Source organism: Indicator indicator, chromosome 22 (assembly GCF_027791375.1).
Source record: "Indicator indicator isolate 239-I01 chromosome 22, UM_Iind_1.1, whole genome shotgun sequence".
Lineage (NCBI taxonomy): Eukaryota > Metazoa > Chordata > Aves > Piciformes > Indicatoridae > Indicator > Indicator indicator.
This window is the reverse complement of record NC_072031.1, coordinates 5,099,484-5,120,310: the sequence shown is the minus strand read 5'-3', so window position 1 is coordinate 5,120,310 and position 20,827 is coordinate 5,099,484. Positions and strand designations below refer to the sequence as shown.

Below are 20,827 nucleotides of genomic sequence, written 5' to 3'. Positions count from 1 at the left end.
GAGAGTCCAAAGCAGCATAAATAATTCATGACAAAACAACCAACCGAAACATGGATTGTTCAAGACTCAGCAGAAAGGATGTCATACATGTGTTGATAATCCTTAAACTCTTTGTGAGCTTGACTATGAAGTGAATTAAATACTTTGCTTTTATGCTCATATACTGCATTATGTCAGTTCAGACTGTATGACACATGGTGGCTTTGGCAAGGCAAGAGATAAGTGCTGAGGATGATAATTAACAGGTCATGTAATTCTGCATGCTACCTTTGATGTTATCTCTATGTTCATTCCTAAGCAGAATCTTTAAAACACAACTTACTTTAAAAAAAAAATTCCAACAAAATTAATATTTTACTTTGGAAAACCTGAGTCAAAACCATGGTATCAATACTTTCACATTGTTCATGTTTTCTATTCCAGACATTTCTCAACAGAATATTCAAAAACACCTCTGAAGACTCCCCCCGCCGCTTCCCCTCTTATTTCCAGTGTCTGCATTCTAAAGCCAACTCACCAAATAAGTAGTGATCAAAAGAACTTCAGCAAGCTCTTTCCCCTTTTGACAGCTCTGGCAAGATGGACAGCTTTTACCAGCACTTCTCATTTCCTCCTGCTTCTCTCTTCAAGCTTTGTGAGCCAAAACAGCACACTGCAGTAAAGGTTTTTTCTTACAGACATGGTGTAATTGGCTACTGGGAAACTGACTCACTGGCCTAATGGGGAAAGAGATCTAACAGATACCACATTTACTTTGGATATTTCATGGAAAAGATCAGTACAGAAAGCGATGACCAGGTTAACTAGGCTCAGGAGCAACTACACATTTATATAAAACCACCACTACCTCACAGACTGCAGTAGCTCTGATTTATAATACTCTTTGTAATGATGACCATCTTACAGCAACTCTCAGTTTCCAAACAACCCTGAGCAGAATAATGACCTGAAAAAACCCTGAGTCCTACATGAAATATTCACTACCAAGAGGTCTGATCATAGTTAAAAAAAAAATCTGAAAGAAAATTTTAGCTACCCTTCTGTTGTTAGCATGCTGTTGATTTTATTTCTGACAAGAATCAGACAAGACAATAGTTCATTACCTGAAAGGAAACTACACCCTGAATAACGTGCAGAAGGAGGGTTGTCTGTTAGCAGAAGATAAGGTGTGGCATCTTCTTCCCACAAATTACTACCTTACTACTGAGAAACCCTTCTAAACAACAGTTCTGTGGCACCAGGGAAAAGGGTCAGCGTGATTTTGATGTAATTGCACTGTAAGAGAACAAAGGCATTTAGCTGTGTCTCATGGATAATTCCCATCAGAGTGACTACATCCTGGCCTTAGCTTATTGTGTAGTTGCAGTCCTGTCATTCCAACTTCTCCCTTTACTTGGTCCTCTTGCTGTTGTGTTCTGTAGTGTAGAAAAATGCAAAGACATGGAAGAGTGGGCATGTTTTCAACCCCATCTGGGCAGAAATGTATTCACTATGTGGACCAACAGACTTGCTGTTAAAAGAGTAGCTGGGTCATTATGAAATGTCTTTATTTTAAATGCGAAATGCTAGCTGAGTCACTTTTTTGCTTTATTAAGCAGACATCAGGTATATTCCATAACAACCTATCATTGAGGTTTTATGAAATACACCTGTGTTCCTAACCTTCACAAAATAGATGTTTGCTAGTTTAATTTCAGCAATACAGGCTGACCCCCAGTTTCAAAGTTGCAATGATTGTAGAAATCCAATTAGGTTAAAATGAGATGGAAAAAAATCATACATCCATATTTATCTTGAAGCATTCAAAATAATTTCATAAACCCCACACATCTAGAAAATAATTTTTCCTCACACAATCAGTTGATAACTGGCCTGGAATTCAGACTTGAACTAGTTTAAATTCTAGGGGTGTCTGACTACAGTTTCTATAATTACACTCACTTCCATGGCTTGCTTCCACACCCCCCTGAATTCAGAAGAAGCTGTTTTCAACTCTACTTTCAACTCAAAACCATTTTGAGGCAGGTTTGCTGTGTCTCTAAAACGTGACTGACCTAGCCTTAGTTGGAAATCAAATTGCTCAACCCAGCACTATGGACAGTGTAAAAATATAGGAAGAAAATTACCAATATAAAAATAAACCAAAGAAAAGTAGGCAGATTTTCTAAATTAGGAAGAGAATGCCTGGAATAATCAGCATAGGCAATCAGTAGCATGGCTTTATTTAGACTGAGCCTTCAATTAAATAAATGCTTTTCTCAGCAAAAGCAAATGAGACTGAAAGAGACCAAGAAGTCTAAATTAGAGCAGTATGAATGACATAATAAATATGTAATGGGTACAGTACAGACCTTGCTTCTCCTCTCATGCACTTTGTAGAAAATTTGGGGCAAAAAAAGTGGTTCTGACTGAGTAATGAAACTTATCACATGGTCCAGATGATCACCCTTGAAGTGCTGATTAATGCACTACTTTTTACAGTGACTGCAGACATGGACCTATGTTTACTGGATTTCATTTACAGCTTTATGGCTCTCGATGCAGGCTACAGGTAAACTGCAAAGAAAACATTTCTTCACATAGCTGTGAAACACTGAAGTGCCACATCCACTGTGAAAGCTGAGTTTTCAAAAATCCACTGAGCAAGTCTATAAAACACTCACTAAATTGCACTATATTGATAAAGCCAATGTGATGCACTGAGTCCCTGGGAGAAGAATTCTCAGAGATAGGAATAATATTTGGATGAACTACTGTTATACTGGCTTCTGCTCTTTGCAAGGGTTTGGCTGGTAGGACAAGCTACAGACAGGGCTATAGGAATCATCATTCCATTCCAATTACTCTGATTTTATATTAGCTCTTCCTGTTTAGTGGTAAAAAATAGGTTAAAAATATAATTATTCTTATCTAAAAATCACTGCCTTCACTGGCCACACCTCTCACTCGATCAAGGACTATAAAAAGAGGATATACTAGCAAAAGCTGATCTGTATTCTTCCCCCCTCCCAAACTGCAGGAACTATAGAGCAGCAGCAAATAGAGTTGAAATAGAAGCAAACAGGTGAAAAAGCAGTTCTGTAAAGAAATGAAATTTTTTTCTGAGTGAAACACCTGAATGTTACCAAAACTTCAGTATCCTTTCATAGGCAGGAGAACAAAATAAGCAGTATCCAGGTGCAGGAAGATGCTACTGTGAGAGTTGTGTGTGTGCATATACCCCCACACACATGTATGTGTAGACAGATCATTTCTAAATGGCAATGCTTCTGGCAAACACAAGCATTGCAGTCACGTGGAGAAGCTGATCCTGTGCACATCCCTTGGAGCACCATGCACAAACTGCCTTTTCTTTCCTCCTTGCACTTGCAGCGTGCAGCTGCTTTCTGAAGTGCTGAACAACGTGGTCAGTTCAGCTGCAATACCTGTTCTCAGAACAATTCTGCACTCCAAAATTAGGTTCTTTCAGCTTCCCTACAAGAGCATGCATCAACCACAGGCATTTTTTGCAGTACCTTTTGTCTCCCCTGGGCAGGTGGTGTATTTTTTTCAAGACTCTAGTGCTATGTAGTGAATGATAATATTTGGTAGTCTTTGTAAACAAAGCCTCTTGTGAGGAATAGAATTGATTTTATCCCATTGTAATTTGAGAGTGCTCACATCACCCCATCTGCCAAGCAGGTGTTACAGCAGCAAGCGAAGATGTGAAAGCATCAGTCACAGCGCTGTTAACAGAATCGTTCAGTGCTCAGGCAGTTCTCAAAAAAATCCAATCATTTTTTACCAAAGAGCTCCAGTAGAAGGAAATAGCTCCACTGGTGTTGGGTGGGGATCAACACCCTCTATTTCATAACCTTTTCAGTCAACCTTAAATAGCAACCTTCTTCATCAGAGAAGTTGTCTGAATAAAATAGAACTGAATAATTAGACTTTACAGCACATAGCACTATAAGTATTTCAATAAAAATATACCATAGACTGTTGTTTGCAAACATCATCATGCAAACCTGCAGGAAAACTCTTCCTTACATTTGCTTTGCAGTCTAAAGAATCTGCAATTGGAGATCAGGGGATCTCTGTAGTGGGAGACAACTTTGCAAAGTGCAGTGATGTCAAAAACTTCTTTATATTAGACAGCACTGAACAGAGCTATATAGAGAAGGATCTTAGTCTCATTTTTTTTTCCTGTATAATCAGAGGAGAAACAACAGACATAGCCAAAGGGTCATTCCAGATCACCTAATTACACTGCTGGTCTAAATAAGCCTTTAGAGGTGCTGTCTGCAGAAGGTCCCTCTCTGTTTCAAGTTAATTTTTGTGAATGACTCTTGTGACCTTTCAGTGGAATTTACTTAATTTAATTGCTACTTCTTCATTTGAAAGTGAGGCTTTCACACTGTTGCAACACGCCAAACCCTCCTGCTTTGCTGTGTGCTCTAAGGCTTAAAAAGCTTTTATCAACCAATACTCCAGCCCAGTGGATAAAACAGATTTCAAAATTTTAGTTAAGAAGAAATATTACTTAATATTATTACAGACCCCATTAAAGAAATGTAATTTGTACTTCCTGTTGAATTTCTGCAAAAAATGCCTGTGCCAGCGTGCTGGATTACATCACAGCTGAGCAATGGCCTGGAGAAACACTGTTCTTGCAAAATGACACAGAAAGTATCCAATTTGCTTACTCTACCTGTACAATACATGCAGAAAGTCAAGGCTGAAAGATGTTGATCTAAACCACTGAAGTATTTAAATCTAAGTCATCTTAAATACTGATAAAGTGACACATAAGCAAGCACTAAGATTACTCACTGTACGGGCTTTGCCAAAATCAAGGTCTCAATGGCAGGAAGAGGAAAATATTACTCCCTTGTCAACTTTGATTACACAGCAAAGAAAATAATGAAATCTAGCATATGTTGTCTGGTAAATTTTAGAAACAACAGCTTTCAGCACTTCATGCTTTAATTTTGTGCTTAAATATATCATAGATGTGGATGTTCAGAAAGCTGCTTCTTCATTTAATGCTATTTTGTCATAACATTTCTAAGAGGAGACTGTAGGTATCACACTCCTAATGAGTAAAGGTGTTACGAGTTACAGAACCTGTAACCACAAACAGAATGAGAAAAAAGATGCCATTTAATAAAGTTAGGTTGTTCTTTTTCCCCTTACACACGAATTAAGACTTTCTAGCCAAATCTGAAAAACTGCTTTGAAGAAATTTAGATGAACTGAAAAGTTTAATTAAAACAAACCAAACTGGAAACTGAAGGGAATTTCCTTCTATATTTCACATCTGTTATCTACTGATTCTCTCTTGGATGCAAAAATCTCTTATCTCACTCTGAACCAAGAAGTATTTTCTCAACACTGTTGGTGGAAAAAAAACAGCTATTAATTTAGGCTTTGTTCAACAGAGCTCACATTTCCTTGAGTGTTTTAGTTCATTAGGGCCACTAAGAAACATTTATTACTGTATTTTATTGAGTAATGTAAGTACATTCAGTGTGTCACTGATGGTTCTCAGAACAAAAAGTCTTCAAAAGACTGTCTATAGCTTCAAACCATAGAAAAAAAGCTTTAGTATCCTAAGAAAATACTACTAGAATGGGACTTGTTAGAATTATGTATTACATAAACGGCTTAATTTAAAAAAACATTTATGACTTCTGTTTATCAAAGACATAGGACATGCAGACCAGATTTATGACTATACCACTACTACTTCATTACTTCCCATACAAAGCTATGAGCAAACCTATTTATACCAGCACTGTAAAACTCTTCAAAGCTGAATATGCATTTCCCACAGCAGAGTTGAGTGACTCCAGCAGATCTCACAGATGAGAACGTCAGGTCAGCTCATTCACACTTCTTGCACACAGGGTTTTGTCAGTGTGTTTTACCTTCTGTGTGTAGAGGAGACAGAGCTTTGACAGCTGAGGCTAAATTTCCAGATATTTGTATTTTCATACAAATATGCTTTCAGAAATGCATTTTCACTTCAGTGATAAACTGTGTTCTCAACTGAGTTGATTTTCATTGTCACTGCAATCACTGTTTCAGAGACAATACTTGTTGCAACTCACTTAAAGAACAAACGGTCTAGGAGGATTTCTCAGACATGCAGCTTACAAATATGTACTACTACTACGCAAAGTAAGTGCCAGATTTTCAATTTATAAATATTTATCATAAGGACATGATTTTATCTTTAATTAGCCCAACTGTTAAGGACACTTCTAATGTGAGAAATGCAATTCAGTATTTTGTACCAGATGTAGCCTCTACAGCAAGTCTTTTATCTCAGCTTGTAAGGAGCTGATATGGTACTTAAACCCAAAACATTATGTAACATGTAACTGATTAGAAGAGATTAACCACTGAAGAGCTGGGTTCTGAATTTCAAGGAATAATTTTCTAGAGTTTCACACCTTACTTTAAAGCACCGTAAGTATCTGATTATTTCCCACATATACCCATATGAGTTTCTTTGTTCATGGGAAGACCTGCAGTACTAGATTGTCCTTCCTTTCCTGTCTCTAACCAGGTGAGTTATGGCTTGTGTCTGAAGAAAAAGTATAAACATGAAAACTGGGATAATTCCAGATCTGATCCCGGGTTAGCAAAAATTGAAATATGATGCCTATCTAATAACATTGCATTGGCAAATGTAGCAACCCCCAAAACATGCAAAACAAACTGCCAGAACAGTTGGAAACACTGAATCAGAGAACGAGAGATCAGAAAGAAGGAAACTCTGGTGGCAAGTTAGTGGAAGAAGCCTGGTGGGCTGATTAAAAAGCAGACTCACACTCTCTTTTTCCAGAACAAACAGTTAAACCACATTTCTAAATTGAGCGCTATAAGGAGTTAGCCTTCTTAAACAGCAAGTCATATTTAAAAACTCTCACAAAAAATGCAAAGTAGATTGGGATCTATTAGCAATATTCTGTGGTTCAGTCCTTCAAGAATCACAGAAACATTCAGGTTTGAAAAGACCTTTGGGATCACCAAGTCCAACCGATAACCCTACTCTACAAGGTTCACCCCTAAACCATATCCCCAAGCACCACATCCAGATGACCTTTAAACACATCCAGGGTTGGTGACTCAGCCACCTCCCTGGGCAGCACATTCCAATGCCTGACCACTCTCTGTGAAAAAAATTTTCCTAATGTCCAGTCTAAACCTAACTACCTGTGAGGAGAGACCAGCACCAGCCTCTTCACAACATCCTTTCAGGTAGTTGTAGAGAGCAATGAGGTCTCCCCTCAGCCTCTTTTTCAAACAGAACATCCCCAGCTCCTTCAGTCACTCTTCATAAGATTTATTCTCCAGGCCCTTCCTCAGCTTCGCTACCCTCCTCTGCACTCATTCCAGCACCCTGACATCTCTCTTGTATTGAGGTGTCCAAGACTGAACACAATACTTGAGTGTGGCCTCACCAGAGCTGAGTACAAGGGGACAATCACCTTCCTACTCCTGCTGGACACAGCATTTCTAATACAAGCCAGAATGCCACTGGCTTTCTTGGCCACCCGAGCACACTGCTTGCTCATATTTGGCTGCTTAAATGGATTAAATGAACTGGGGGGAAAACCAGTTTCATATCTCATGATATGCTGGAATCGATTTTTTCTTTGGAAAAACAGAGAGTCAGAAAATAAGTGGTGTCATTGCATACCTGTGCATCCATCCTGCCTCAGTAACTGCCTGTTTGCAATCCACTGATAACATTTTGTGGTCTTACAAAGGTCACTCTCTAATTGAACAATAAAATGGAAACGGAACACACCTGTTACTAAGGAAACTCAGCCAACTTTTGATTCAGCTAATTTTTATCAGCACTCTGAGTTACACTGAGCTGCTTACTCTCTGTATTCACTTAGTTAGAAAGATGTTTGTTTATTGGATTGTGAACCTATTGACTCACTTACTATATCAAACAGCAAGCAAAAGAAAAATGTAACATATTCTTGAAGGAACTGAACACCACAGCACCCCTCAAAAAGAGGGACACAACAGGAAATAATGGAGAGGGGGTACAAATGGAGGAGTTTAGGAATTTCTTTCATAGAGTCGTGCTGCATCGTTGTCTTCCCCTTCTCTCCATTTCCTCAATCATGTGAAGCCTACCCAACTTCTGGCTACACATAAGGATAATCAATCTGAACTGTCCCTCTCACTAAACATGAGAACATAACAATGAATATTACAATGAATATTACAATATAACATTCTGCATAATTTCTTCTTGATTAATTGTATTCCCAGTACTGAGTGCTGCCAAATGTTAGTACATCATCTGGATGACAGGAAACTCTACAATAGAAATGCTTTGATGTCTACATTAATGGTTATTTCCTGGGATACACATGTATGGCAATGTCCTTTAACAAGTTCTCCAATGCACTAGAATGTGCTTGTAGTCAGTAATACTTAAGCAGTCATTTAGCTGCCCAACTCTCCAACAGCAAAACTTTCTATGATCTTAGCACTAGTACAATAACTGAAAAAGATATGAGGTATTCTAAGTGTGTCTCCTCATGGGAAAAAAATCATCCACTTGCAAATGTCTGTCCCCTGGAGAGCCCTCAGACAGCTATGAATTTTGGCCCCATTGATTTGAAACAGTAGGAGATTCAGAGCTTGGAAACCAGGGTGGTTTTGAATGAGTTCAGGCTTAATCATTATATGGTGAATTTGTAAAGTATCATAACCCATTTGTGTTGTTCAGTAATCGAAATAACATGCTCTCCTACAGATACAGAAAAAAATGACACTGATGCAAGGATGGCAGGCTAGCAGGAAATTTTGAAGGACTAACATACCCCAGAAACATGAAGGCAATTAACAGGAAACAATGGTAGCAGGCAAGAGGAGGAGTGTAGTGTGTCTGTCTCCATGGCATTCAAGTGTCATCAAACAAAGCTAAGGGATTTAGTACAATGTATTTGTTTTGGGATGAAGGGCAGGTGGAACTCATCCCAGAAATGGCCTCTATTAGTAATGGATATGGCAAGGATTAATCTTAGCAGATCAAGACTCTTTTAAACACTGAATACATCTGGAGTGCTCTTAGTTTAAAATTGGCTCAGTGTGGGAGAAAACAACCTCCAAGGTAATTCTGAATTCTGTTTTCATGTTTTATGTAAAACATAAATTCTGTATTTTATTCCTATGGCAATACCTGAACTTACACTCCTTAGGCAGGAAAACCTCAGGTTCTCTTACATCTGTCAGTACTTGCAAACTGTAATCCTTGCTGTTTACTTTAAAAGAGTTTTTTACTTTTAAAAGGTTTAAATTTTTGTCGGTATTTTTTACAGGTGATTAGATTAAGTTGGCAATTTTGACCTACAGGGAATGATGAGGCTTTTAAGCATGAAGTTATTGTATTTTGTCTGGCAGCATAGCCATTAACAAATTGAAATAAAAATTTGAGGAATTACCTGCTTTATGGAATTTTTCCATTATCTCTTGACGAACTGATTTTTCCAAATTAAAATAATCGTGGTCTTCATCTGGATTTCTCAGAAACAGAGGAATGTGCTGAAATACTATTATATGCTTGCATTTTTGTTTTTCAGCAACAGCCAGTTGCTCATCAAGCCATGTATCCTGGGCTTGCTTCAACTCAGGGCATTTGGAAGAATCGAAGTATAACTGAGAATTCAGCACGAGAAAGAAAACACCTCCAACCCAAAAGCTGAAGTAGTCATCTCCCCAGTTCCTGCAATAATTATCTACTGTTTCTCTTGTGGGAGTATTGCCAATATCATGATTTCCACTCACGAATACCAATGGTATGTCCTGGTCAGTGTTCTTCAGAACATTCTTTAAATCTTGCTCTTGGTCCTTTCTCCATCGAGTACCTATGGAAAAAACACAGAATCATAGAATTATTAGGGTTGGAAGATACCTCAAGGATCATCTAGGTCCAACCCCCCCTGACATGGGCAGGAACACCTCACACTAGATCAGGTTGTGCAGAGCCTGGCCTTAAAAACCTCCAGGGATGAGGCTTCTACCACCTCCCTGGGCAACCGGTTCCAGTGTTTCACCCCGCTCATAGTGAAGAACTTCTTCCTAACATCCAAATACAATACAAACTTCATCCTGACATACTTTAATGTTTATGCTGTTTTTTCCTACCCTCCTTGTTAGCTTTTGTCTATGGAACTACGCATAGTAAGAAAATATTCTGTATTACATATGATCATGATAATATGCAGTGATCTAGACTACATCTTCACTTTATTATTGTAGTCCACTCAATGCACAACCCACTTCTCTTCCTCCCTTACCAAATACTCAGCCATTTTCAGTAACTTGCCATAAGCAAGGCTCTGGGTTGGAAGCAAGATAGCATAGCAGTAGGTGATACAATGATCAGATCAGTGTTGTGCTCCACAATCTTTAGCAGGCTGATTCTTTTCATCTATAGACTGATGAGGTGGCAAAAAAATGCAGCAGCCTCGGATGGTGTAACAGCTTTACACAAGTGTTAAAAACAAGTCAACTTCTGGTTTACATTTTATGGCTGTGCAAAGGAATTAACGTTGGAAGGTTTGTGGGTTTTTTGTTTTGTGTTTTTTTTTTTATCATTAGAACTATTTTAAACAGCAAAAAAAATAATTAGTGGCAAATAATTGTGGCAATATGTTCCTGTGATGAGTCTGTTTTAATAAAGAGCATGGTGTTAATTTCAAAGCAAGGTATTGATGTACTTTGCTGGGTTTTCCAGCATCCCTGTTTTTATATTATTTCGGTTATCAGGAATTTGTCCTTGTCTAGGAAGGTTTATGTGATTTCTAGAAAAAAAAATAGAAAGAACGTAAATAAAAAAAAGTTATTCTAACAATGACAGGCTTTCTTTAAAGTTTTCTGAAGAGTAGTCTTTTATCAGAGGTCATTGATATGTTTAATATTCATTAAACAGAACAGTTATAAATTGTATTTTGTCCTGTGAGACAAACACAGACCCATTTCACAAGTAACTGCATCTTTTTAGCCAAGAAGTTGCAGCAGGGTTTGTACAAGAACTCTGCAGTCAGATTTCTAAGATACACTTACATAGGAGTCTATACAAACCAGTCATTGTGTAATTTAACATCTGTAGCTGCGGCCCATTTTTGTAACTACACATAGGTATTATAGATAGAATGTATTAGAGGGACTCCCGTAATGTAAAAGATTTTTTTTCCTCTATGTTTCTTCAAAATACTTAATGATCAATATGTTGACAAACACTACCTTTAGTAACTATTATTAGGTAAGACTTCAATTCTTTTTTGATACCCTACAGGTACAGGCTTGAGTACCACCTTATTTGTGTTAGGGGGAAAAAAACATTCACATTATGTCTCAGTGTAAAGACAGATGTGATACTTGATAGGTGGTGCACAAAGTCAATATCCACAACTCTTGTGTTTAACTGCTGTAGAGGGTAGCAAGTTACTGTGGCAAACTCTGAGTAATTTGAGAAATACTGGGCACATGATGCCCATGGTAGACTTGAAGGTAGTAGACAGCAGAACAGTTTGTGGGGTACATTAATGTACCAGGACTGTGGTCAGTTTAGGATGTCCTTCCAGTTATGGAAAATACCCTCACTGATCCTAGAAAAAACATGGTAAATGACATCTCATGTCATATGGAAGAGATGGATTTGAAAAAATAACCCCCAAAATTTAAATAGATCTGGCACTCTTTGTTGTCCAGGGGAATGGAGCCTAGGTGAGAAAGCTGTTTTTTTCTGCCACTGCCCACCTTCATATGAAAAGAGCTGGAAACTTCAAGCTATAGATGTGAATGTAGGGGGGTGGGGGTCAGGAAAAGGCAAGAGGGAAGGCTCTGTGAAGATTTATGTACACACATTACACCATCTTAATCTCCATGCTATCACTTCAGGAAATTTAGCTAACAGTTTTAGAGTATAAAGACATTTATGCGTAAGTTACAGAAATAATTTGTAGAATTATGTATACCTCTTCCCAGTGGTGAAATTCAAGCTCTAGAGACTAACACTAAGATTAAATTTGTTGACAGCAGAGCACTGGTTCCCTCATTTAATGCAACATTATTTCTATAGCAACAAAGACGTATTCAGTGCTTTATTGCAGAAACAGATTGCTCAAAATGGAAAAAAATATCTCTGCCCAAAGAGTCTACGAAATCATACTAAGTAAAGATTGTTTAGGACAATTGTATCTTGGCTTGGCCGAGTTGAAAAGAGAAGCCCATGGAGATAAAGGTGGGAAAAATCTGTAATTTCTGGTGTAGTACTGGAGAGGAACAGCTAGGACATAGACAGCAACATCAGTTGTAATACAGCAGCACTACCTGTCCTACAATGAGCTACATCACTATGCAGTGCCCCCTCAAGGCACCTCCCTCTATGTTTACAAATAAGTATAGATAAACTAGTTAAAGAAGAAGAGACAAAGAAGTGATAAAAAAGGAAGTCACTAGTAAACTATAGTGGTCTCTGCCCTGCCATAAAAATTAGTCCCTTCAGTCTCAACCAGGCACAATTAGCTATAATATTTAATTACTCCAGATGCTATGAAGAACATTTTTACTTGCTGACATGTATTTCTTTGGCTTAGATAGAAGTTCGTTATGAATAAGTGAATAGGAAAAGAATGTAATGTCAAAAGGTAATGTAAAAAAATAATTCAAGTGTCATTGTGGATGTAACTAAAATTAATTTCTCTTCTGTTTATCCTGGCATCATGTGCAGTGACATTTTTACATCCCAGACTAGAACATTCTGGTTTTATGTTAGGGTCTGTAAATATAGTCTCACCCCAAGATAAAGGGCTTCACAAATTAATAGCCCATAAAAAAAACAGTTTGGCTTCTATGAAAAACATGAAAGTGAGAACTGTTGCTAGTCTAGTTGCCTACATTTTTCCACAGCTTCCCAGTCTATCATTTTTGAAAGCTGAGCCATGTGAACAAGAGCATAAAGGTGCAATGTCAGTGTCTCTGTTTTATGACATCTTTCTGTTGTGTGCCACTATTTTTCTAAACGCTTCCAATATTCTTTCCTGCGCTGCTTAAAGGAGTCAAGACAACCTTGCCTTCACTCACTGAAAGAGCAGATTTCAAAAAAGTACTTTTAGAGCACTTTTTGCTCATGCTGGCTTCAGTCAGCAGAAATCACAAAATATTCTGCCAAAGAAATAATCATTTAGCTACTAATCCACAGTTACAGCTTATTTGGTGTTCCACAGAACAGAGCACCTCTACACCAAAGTGTTTGGATTGGTATTTTCAGTGCATGAGCTTTAAAACCAGCCTGAAGCACTGTTTACCCCAAATCTGATCTCTGGGATGCATGCTGATAGGAATTTTTGCATGAGGCAACTCTTGACAGTTACCTCCACCAACGTTCAACCTTTTCCCCAGAAGTATTACAAATGAAAAATTAGCAATTAACAATAGCACCAGTTTTCTGCTGATATGAATTAGGAGAGGGAAAGCAGAAGGCTATAATGCTATTATTAGGTGGTATCCCCAGGTGTTTCTGTGTCAGTGTAAGGAGGTACTCCCCTCCCAAGGCAGGAAAAATCTGTCAGGCCCTGCAAAGGGGGCATGAGTTTGGTGGGAATGCTGAGGGCTTTGGCCTGGATGTCCAATTCATGTCATTGTCTAAGAGATGGAAGTTCTAATGAGGTAATCCAACTTTTTTTAACAATCAAACCTACTGGTCATAAATTCAGAAAAAAAAGATCATCAGAGGTCAGCTATTCAGCACTCTGTGCTGACACTGCATTTCAGAGGACTCTGCATCACCTTTGCTCTGCCTAGCCTGAAGACCAGCACAGGCACTTTTAGGATGAAGCTACCCAAGATATGTCTTCAGCCAATTTAACACATAGAAATGTAGCACAATCTTTTCAGGAGTTTCTAAATCACTCAGCCTTAGTATCTCAACATATCTTAAAAGCATCCCAAACATAGAGGTGCTGCTAACACCCAATTTTTAAAGGAAAACACAAATTCTAAGTTTGAAAAAAGTTAAAAACAAAATCATCTAACTAGGAGCTTTGAGATGAGCCAACACACTTGAAAAGCCCTGATAAAACAACTGCAGTCTGCCTAACATTTAACCCAAGAACACCTAAGAGCTAGACTGAAGATTAAAATCCTTTACAAAATATCAAATAAAAACATTACCTAAATCTGATCCAAGCAAAATAAAAAAATGTCAAAATATCACTGATGAGAATGCAATTTATAAATACATTGGGCCCATTCCTTCTATAATTTATTATATCAGGAGACTTATTCTGACATCAAAAGACAAATAACTCATGTTGGAAGCAGTCACACGATTGTAATAAACAAACAAAAGAGAGATTTGTTTATTTTCCTGGGCTTCACACTGCATCACAATTGCTTGAATCAAAGGGTCTAATTATTTTGGGCACTTTCCTGTTCTTGAGATATTTGTCCTTTTTTTTGTTGTTTTTGTTTTCTTGATTCTCTGCAGTTTTTCTACTCCTCTCCAAGCCTTCTAGAAGACCTTCCCTAGTAGCATTCCATAACTTTCTGCTGACTAGAAAAGGGGAGCCCAAGGCAATTTTCACAGCATGCTCCTTTTGTAAGTAACCTTCTGAAACACATTTAACCCCTACTTCTCTCCCTCTGTAGGACCATAATCTCCTGTTCAAAGATTGCCTTTCATCTCTGCTGTCATTTTGGATACCTGGCTATTGGCTCCAGTTTAACAGGGCTACAACTAAGCTCCCACATAGCCTCTCTAAGGTCTCTCAGCTGAGCGCCCTACCCAGTAACAGCCTCACTGCTGTGCTTGTCACTTGGAAGACAGCACAGGCCCCAACCCAATGGTATCATCAAGATCAGACTATTTTACAGGCTCCTTCTGCAGTCACATCTTTGCTGCATCTAATTTTTATGTGCTGCCATAAATAAAAGTTTAGCTGAGCTCTAATGTTGTCACATCTTATGGCACACAGTTTTCTGTTATCTCTGCAAATGTAACCCAGAATCTCTTCCCAGCACTGATGCAGAAGTTTTCCCACCCCAAAGCTCTGACATGATTCCTCACTGTGCTGTCTTCCTTTCTAATCTTTGCCATCTCATCAATACATGCAACTCCTCTTAGATGTCGTGACCAAACTCTTATCCTCTTCTCATTTGTTTACAAGTTACCATCCCATAAAATCAATGATTCTTCTACTGCCCCTAGCAGGTAGAAAAACACCACCACCACTTTCCATTTCTCCTAGGATTCTACAAAAATATGGTAATAAATAGAGCACTGACACAGAAAAGATCTTATCAGGCCACCCAGTGCAGCCTTTCTGCTGCTCTTGTTAGTCTGTACTTTTTTCTGTTTCTTGTTTTAAACTTAAAAGTTTCCCCTCTAGCACTGGCCATGATGAACTCATACATTACACTGCATCATTCCAAAGTATTACATGCAAGAATCAGCTAATCAGTTTTAATTAACCAGCATGGTCATCTTATGAAATATTTTTTTTCTGGTTAGTCTGTGCTGTTACAGCTAAGTCTCCTCTCTCTTCTTTAGGCATAGGTATTTCTAACATTCAAATAGCCTGAAAACAATTTTATGATGTGCAACAACAAAAAAATTATTATGCAGTTTAAAATAGGACTTCATTCACAACTGGACAAACTGAGCATTCAGTCTAACTTACACAGAACCTCATCTTGTTAGTTCTACTGAAAAGCAGGAACTGAAATACTCATTTGTCTACAGCTGTAAGCAACTGATTTTCTCAGTACATTAGAGTAATCTGTGCTAAGACACAAAAAGTGATTACACTAAAGAATTTCCATGAAAAATAAAATATATTTTTTAACTTTAGGCACTGAAGCAAGAAGAAAACTCCACTTTCAGCTAATGATTAACAATTATAGCATTAAAGCAATGACAAAACCCCCAAAATGAACAAGGAATCCTCTTAGGGGATCAACTGCTCCTGGAGTTTCGGTGCATGACATTAAACCTAATGACTGCAAATGCTGACATTATTCTGAGTGCCAGCCACACAGGTGCCCACTTAACAACATAATTCATGGCATTTACCGTTCCACCTTCTGCTGTGAAAATAAGCATTATGCTTCACTTAAGCACAGCTCTGCTCTTATCCTTACTCCTAGCTACACAGAGCTGCCACAGCATAAATCATCACTGCCTTTGGGTCTGTTCTGATGAAATCACAAGCAGGAAAACATACCACAATGTTACAGGAGTTACAGCAACAAGCTTCATAAAACCAGACTGAAGGTATGAGAGTCCTGTTTTCAATAACTGTTCCATTTTTAAGAGACACAACAAGATTTTAATCTTTCACACTTTGTTCAAATGACTGCCTGTGAGAATTCTACAGCTTTTTGAGGCCTCTGTCGTTTTCCTATAAGGAGTTGCAGCACACAGAATCACAGAATTGTCAGGGTCGGAAGGGACCCCAAGGATCATCTAGTTCCAACCCCCCTGCCATGGGCAGGAACACTTTACACTAGATCATGTTGCCCAGAGCCACATCCAGCCCTATCTAGGGATAGGGCTTCCAATCACCTCCCTGGGCAACCTGTTCCAGTGTCTCACCACCCTCATGGTGAAGAGCTTCTTCCTAACATCTCATGTAAATTTACCCTCCTCTAGCTTGGATCCATTCATCTGATGAAACTGTCCTCACTTGTTAAACAGCAACACTTGCAGTAACCAGGTACAATGAACTACAAAGAGGTGTGCTTTTCCTGATGTCTAAGGCACTGTCTGGCCTTACAGAATCTTCGCAATCAGAACAACTGCAGAATGAAAACGCAGTTAGTATCAGCCAGATTTTCTTAGAATCCTTTGGGCTTTCTTAGCCCAATCTATCTTTTGTCAGTTTGTGTCTTTGTTCTACACTCCTGTTGGCTACAGTGTTCAGAGAAGAAGAGTTTACAATGCAAACAGGTGATGCACTATGGAACACAAACAGGTGATGCACTATGGTCAGAGTGCTAACACAACTTGCCCTGAGCCACAGACAGGAACTGGATGCTCTTACTCACTTCCTACCCATTAAAACAACGTTACCCTCCACTGACTACATAGGAGTTGGCAGTTTGGAAAAGACTTGGTTCAGCTTGACTGAGACAAAATTATGTGGGCCAGATCTTCTGCCACTGATTTCCAAGGAAGAAGAAAATCCTTTACAATTCAAAGAGACAGAAAAGCCTGAAACGTGCCTTTTAAAAAGCACACTTTTAAACTAGCAAGACAGTTCTGATCGCTTCGATTGGCCATACCTACACTGACTTGGTGCAAGCTGCTCTTTACAAATGGCGAATTCAAGAAAACAGAGGCAACAAAGATTCTAACAAAACGTATTTAGTGTATAATGTGCCAAATAAACTCACTGTGGATGTCTGCACCATGTGTGCATTTTCAAATACTCATAGGTAGGAGTTGAATTGCTGAAACTGAGAATATGATAGACTACACTAAAACTTTCTGGGCTGAGAAAGAAGCAAGAGAAGAAATAATAACTGGACTTAGTATGCTTCCATATATATATACATACACAGGCATATATATATAAAAACTTACAGATAAAATGCAGTGCTTGTACTAGATTTTCAGTACTAGTACTGAATCTAGTACTGAGACTTGTATGATAAAAGTATAAGATTTGAGATAATCATATAATTAATTACATCTCAAAGATTTTCATATAGAGATTCCTCAGTTTGGCTGTGGACTGGACTAGAGATTATACAATACATACTTGCTAAAGATAAAATACTTGCTTCTGACAGCCCAATGGTTTCTTTGCCATGTGACAGTGTAATATATTATCAAACACACATGGAGAATCTCTCATGCTGCCCTACTCTCGGGCTGATTAGAGCAAATTAAATTTCACACAGAGTAGTTTGGAGTCTTTGAATGCTCCATTAGGTTTTACTAGAATCAGATAATTACTATAAAATGTTTATTTATGCAGCCATAGTGACATATCTTGAAATGCACATTATTAAATATTTGACAAATAATATGCTGCTTACCTACATTCTTAGAATTCATTAATTAACATTAGTGTATGAGTTTGGAGAAGAAAATAGCCAAGAACCTTGCTGGTCTGGGCTCCATCCTACTGAACATATCAAAGGTTTTGACAGTTTACAACAGCAAAACAAATGGATGCAGAAAGTTTCTTTAGATTAAGCTACCTTATTGTTAGGAAACGAGGTAAAACTCAAACACTGCTCATGTTATTTCAGGTGATAGCACAGAACAAACATTGATTAGTCAGTGACACTTTACTAAAACATCAGCTTGTATTCAATGAATGTTTACCTATAGCCTGATTCAGTATAAACATTTCAAAGCCAAGAAGGCCAATGGTATCCTGGGCTGCCTTAAGAAGAGTGTGGCCAGCAGGTTCTCCTCTCTTTTTAGTGTGCCCTAGTGAGACCATAGTTGGATTATTGTGTTGTGTTCTGGGTTCCCCAGTTCAAGAGAGAGGGAACTACTAGAGAGTCCACTGGAGGGTAAAAACATGATTATGGGACTGGAGCATCTCTCTTACAAGGAAAGGCTGAGAGACCCAGGGCTATTTACCTGGAGATGAGAGGTATCATTATCTAAAGGGCAGGGGGCAAGAGGATGGGGCCAAAGTAGAACATAGGAAATTCCATCTATATGCAAGTAAAGATGTTTTTCTTTTGAGGGTGACAGAGCCCTTGAACAGGCTGCTTAGAGATGTTGTGGAGACTTTTAAAACCCACCTGAGCACATTCCTGTGCAACCTGTTCTAGGTGAACCTGCTTCAGCAGGGCAGTTGGACCAGGTTATGTCCAGGTGCCCTTTCCAACACCTACCATTCTGTGATTCAGGAATAGGGATTTAACTGACAATTCTCCTGAAACTGCATGTGAGAGTAGAACACAGCTGCCTCCTCCCCAGATATGCCAGGCTGATGAGACTTGAAAAACACTACACAAACTTGCTTTTGTTAGCAAACCAAGCAGCCAGTTCAAATGGCAAAAGAGAGCAAACCTAGAAAAGGTAACATACTGACAAGCACTTTTAAAGCTGGAACCATATTTTAAGACACCATTTTCTAACCTGCTCATATGATTGTTAGAAGGACAAATCAAACACTCACACTCTTGCCTTACAGATGAGTAAGGGAAGTTTTTTAAGAACTGCAATATTTTTAGTTAAAATTAAAGCTTTACAAAATATCTCCCTCTATACACACTTCCCTTAAGGACTAACAGAAAAAGCTTAATTTTATCTGGCAATATATTTTTTTAAACTAATGTTCCTTTGTTTTTGCAAAATGGGTTATTTAATGGTGGTTTAAAAGCAATAAATAAGCACTTTACAGCCAGATTTTCTGTGGTAAAATTGTTTTTTTGGGGAAAGATATTAAGCATTTTTTCTTCCTTTGTAGAATGTCTTAGTAATTGGCTGTATATAACATTAAGAACTTGAATGAGACCTGACATTTCTACATTTGCAAGCTGAATAAATTACAGAGAAATGGCAGCTTGTGCATCTGCATGCAGATTTCAGCATTACATTTGTATCACATCTTGTGTTCAAAACCCACCAGAAGCAAACCTCCAACAACTCAAGTTATTGAAATGTGAACAAGCTATTTCTTATCTGATGTAATGAAGTACAGCAGCCTGCCTCCTAGAAAGGCCATCAGGCCATATCGACTGCAAAACAATAGCAAGTGCACAAGTGTGCATAGAAATACCTATGAAATATTTGCTAAGAGGGCAGAACAGACACATGGAAAGGACTGTGGAGTTCATCAAATAGAAGAGTTGTTGTCTTGGGCCTAAGCAGACAAACTCCTTTACTCCTCCCCAAAGGAGTAAAAGAAAACCACTCCACACAGGATTGGGAAGAATTGGAAATTTAAATGGAAGTACTATTCATAACTATATATAACAGTACAAAAACCTAGAAAAAAATACAGCACTCATACTCAGCCTTGGCCCAGTCCTCTCCAAGCTGGGCTTTACCGAAGCCTCACCAGGCCAAAACACCAGGCCAAAACACCAGGCCTCCATGCCCCCCAGAGGCTGACAGCTGCTCCCCTTCACTAAACGCAGCAGGCCAAAGGGCCTCCCCACCCCGGGCCGCACGGTGCTTGCCAGCCCAAAGCCCTGCTCCCCTGCAAACCAGAGACAGGAGCCCCTGCCATGCCCGGGGAGAGAAGGGGCAGAACAGACAGAACTGTTTATAAAGGGGTTGCAGGCTTACAGGAATCAAATCACATAGATTACACTTTCCAGTCCAACTCCTGGGCTATCCAAGTCCCTGTAGGACTGGACTCTATGGTTCTTATGGGTGTGAAACTCAGTGTTCTCAGTGTTATCTCAGTGTTCCTTTGCTATGGATTCAAAACCAAAAGACAAGTAGCAGGACGTCTGGGGGTTACCGACTTCAGTGCTTACTGAAAACAAGTTTTCACTGGCCTTCCCTGGTGAAGCCCAAGACTGTTTTCTTAGGTAAGAGAAGGTAGAACATTCACAATGGCCTTCAAACAAGAATGCTTTGAACTATTAACATTTGCTATATTCTTTCCCCCAATTTAGAAAACTGAACAAATTAAAAGTTTTGAAATTTGCAATGTCATGCTGCAGCCAATGCTTTAAGATTTAGTATCTTTTGCATAACCTTTAGTATCACTTTTAGAAGAAGTCAGATTAATGCACTCAGTATTTGACAGAGACAAGAGACAGAAATATTCAGGACCGTGGCAGTTGCACATCAAATTTGGGCATGGGAAAAAAGCTCAAGGTAATC

General features: G+C 38.6%; 1 protein-coding gene across 1 annotated transcript in view; it reads right to left on the bottom strand.

Moving 5' to 3' along the window:
• Nucleotides 1-20,827, bottom strand: part of CPPED1 (calcineurin like phosphoesterase domain containing 1) — a 38,708-nt gene that overhangs the window by 5,713 nt on the left and 12,168 nt on the right. Inside the window, exon 3 of the mRNA XM_054391274.1 lies at nt 9,459-9,881. Coding sequence (XP_054247249.1) covers nt 9,459-9,881 — 423 coding nt within the window. The remainder of the gene's footprint in view (nt 1-9,458; nt 9,882-20,827) is intronic.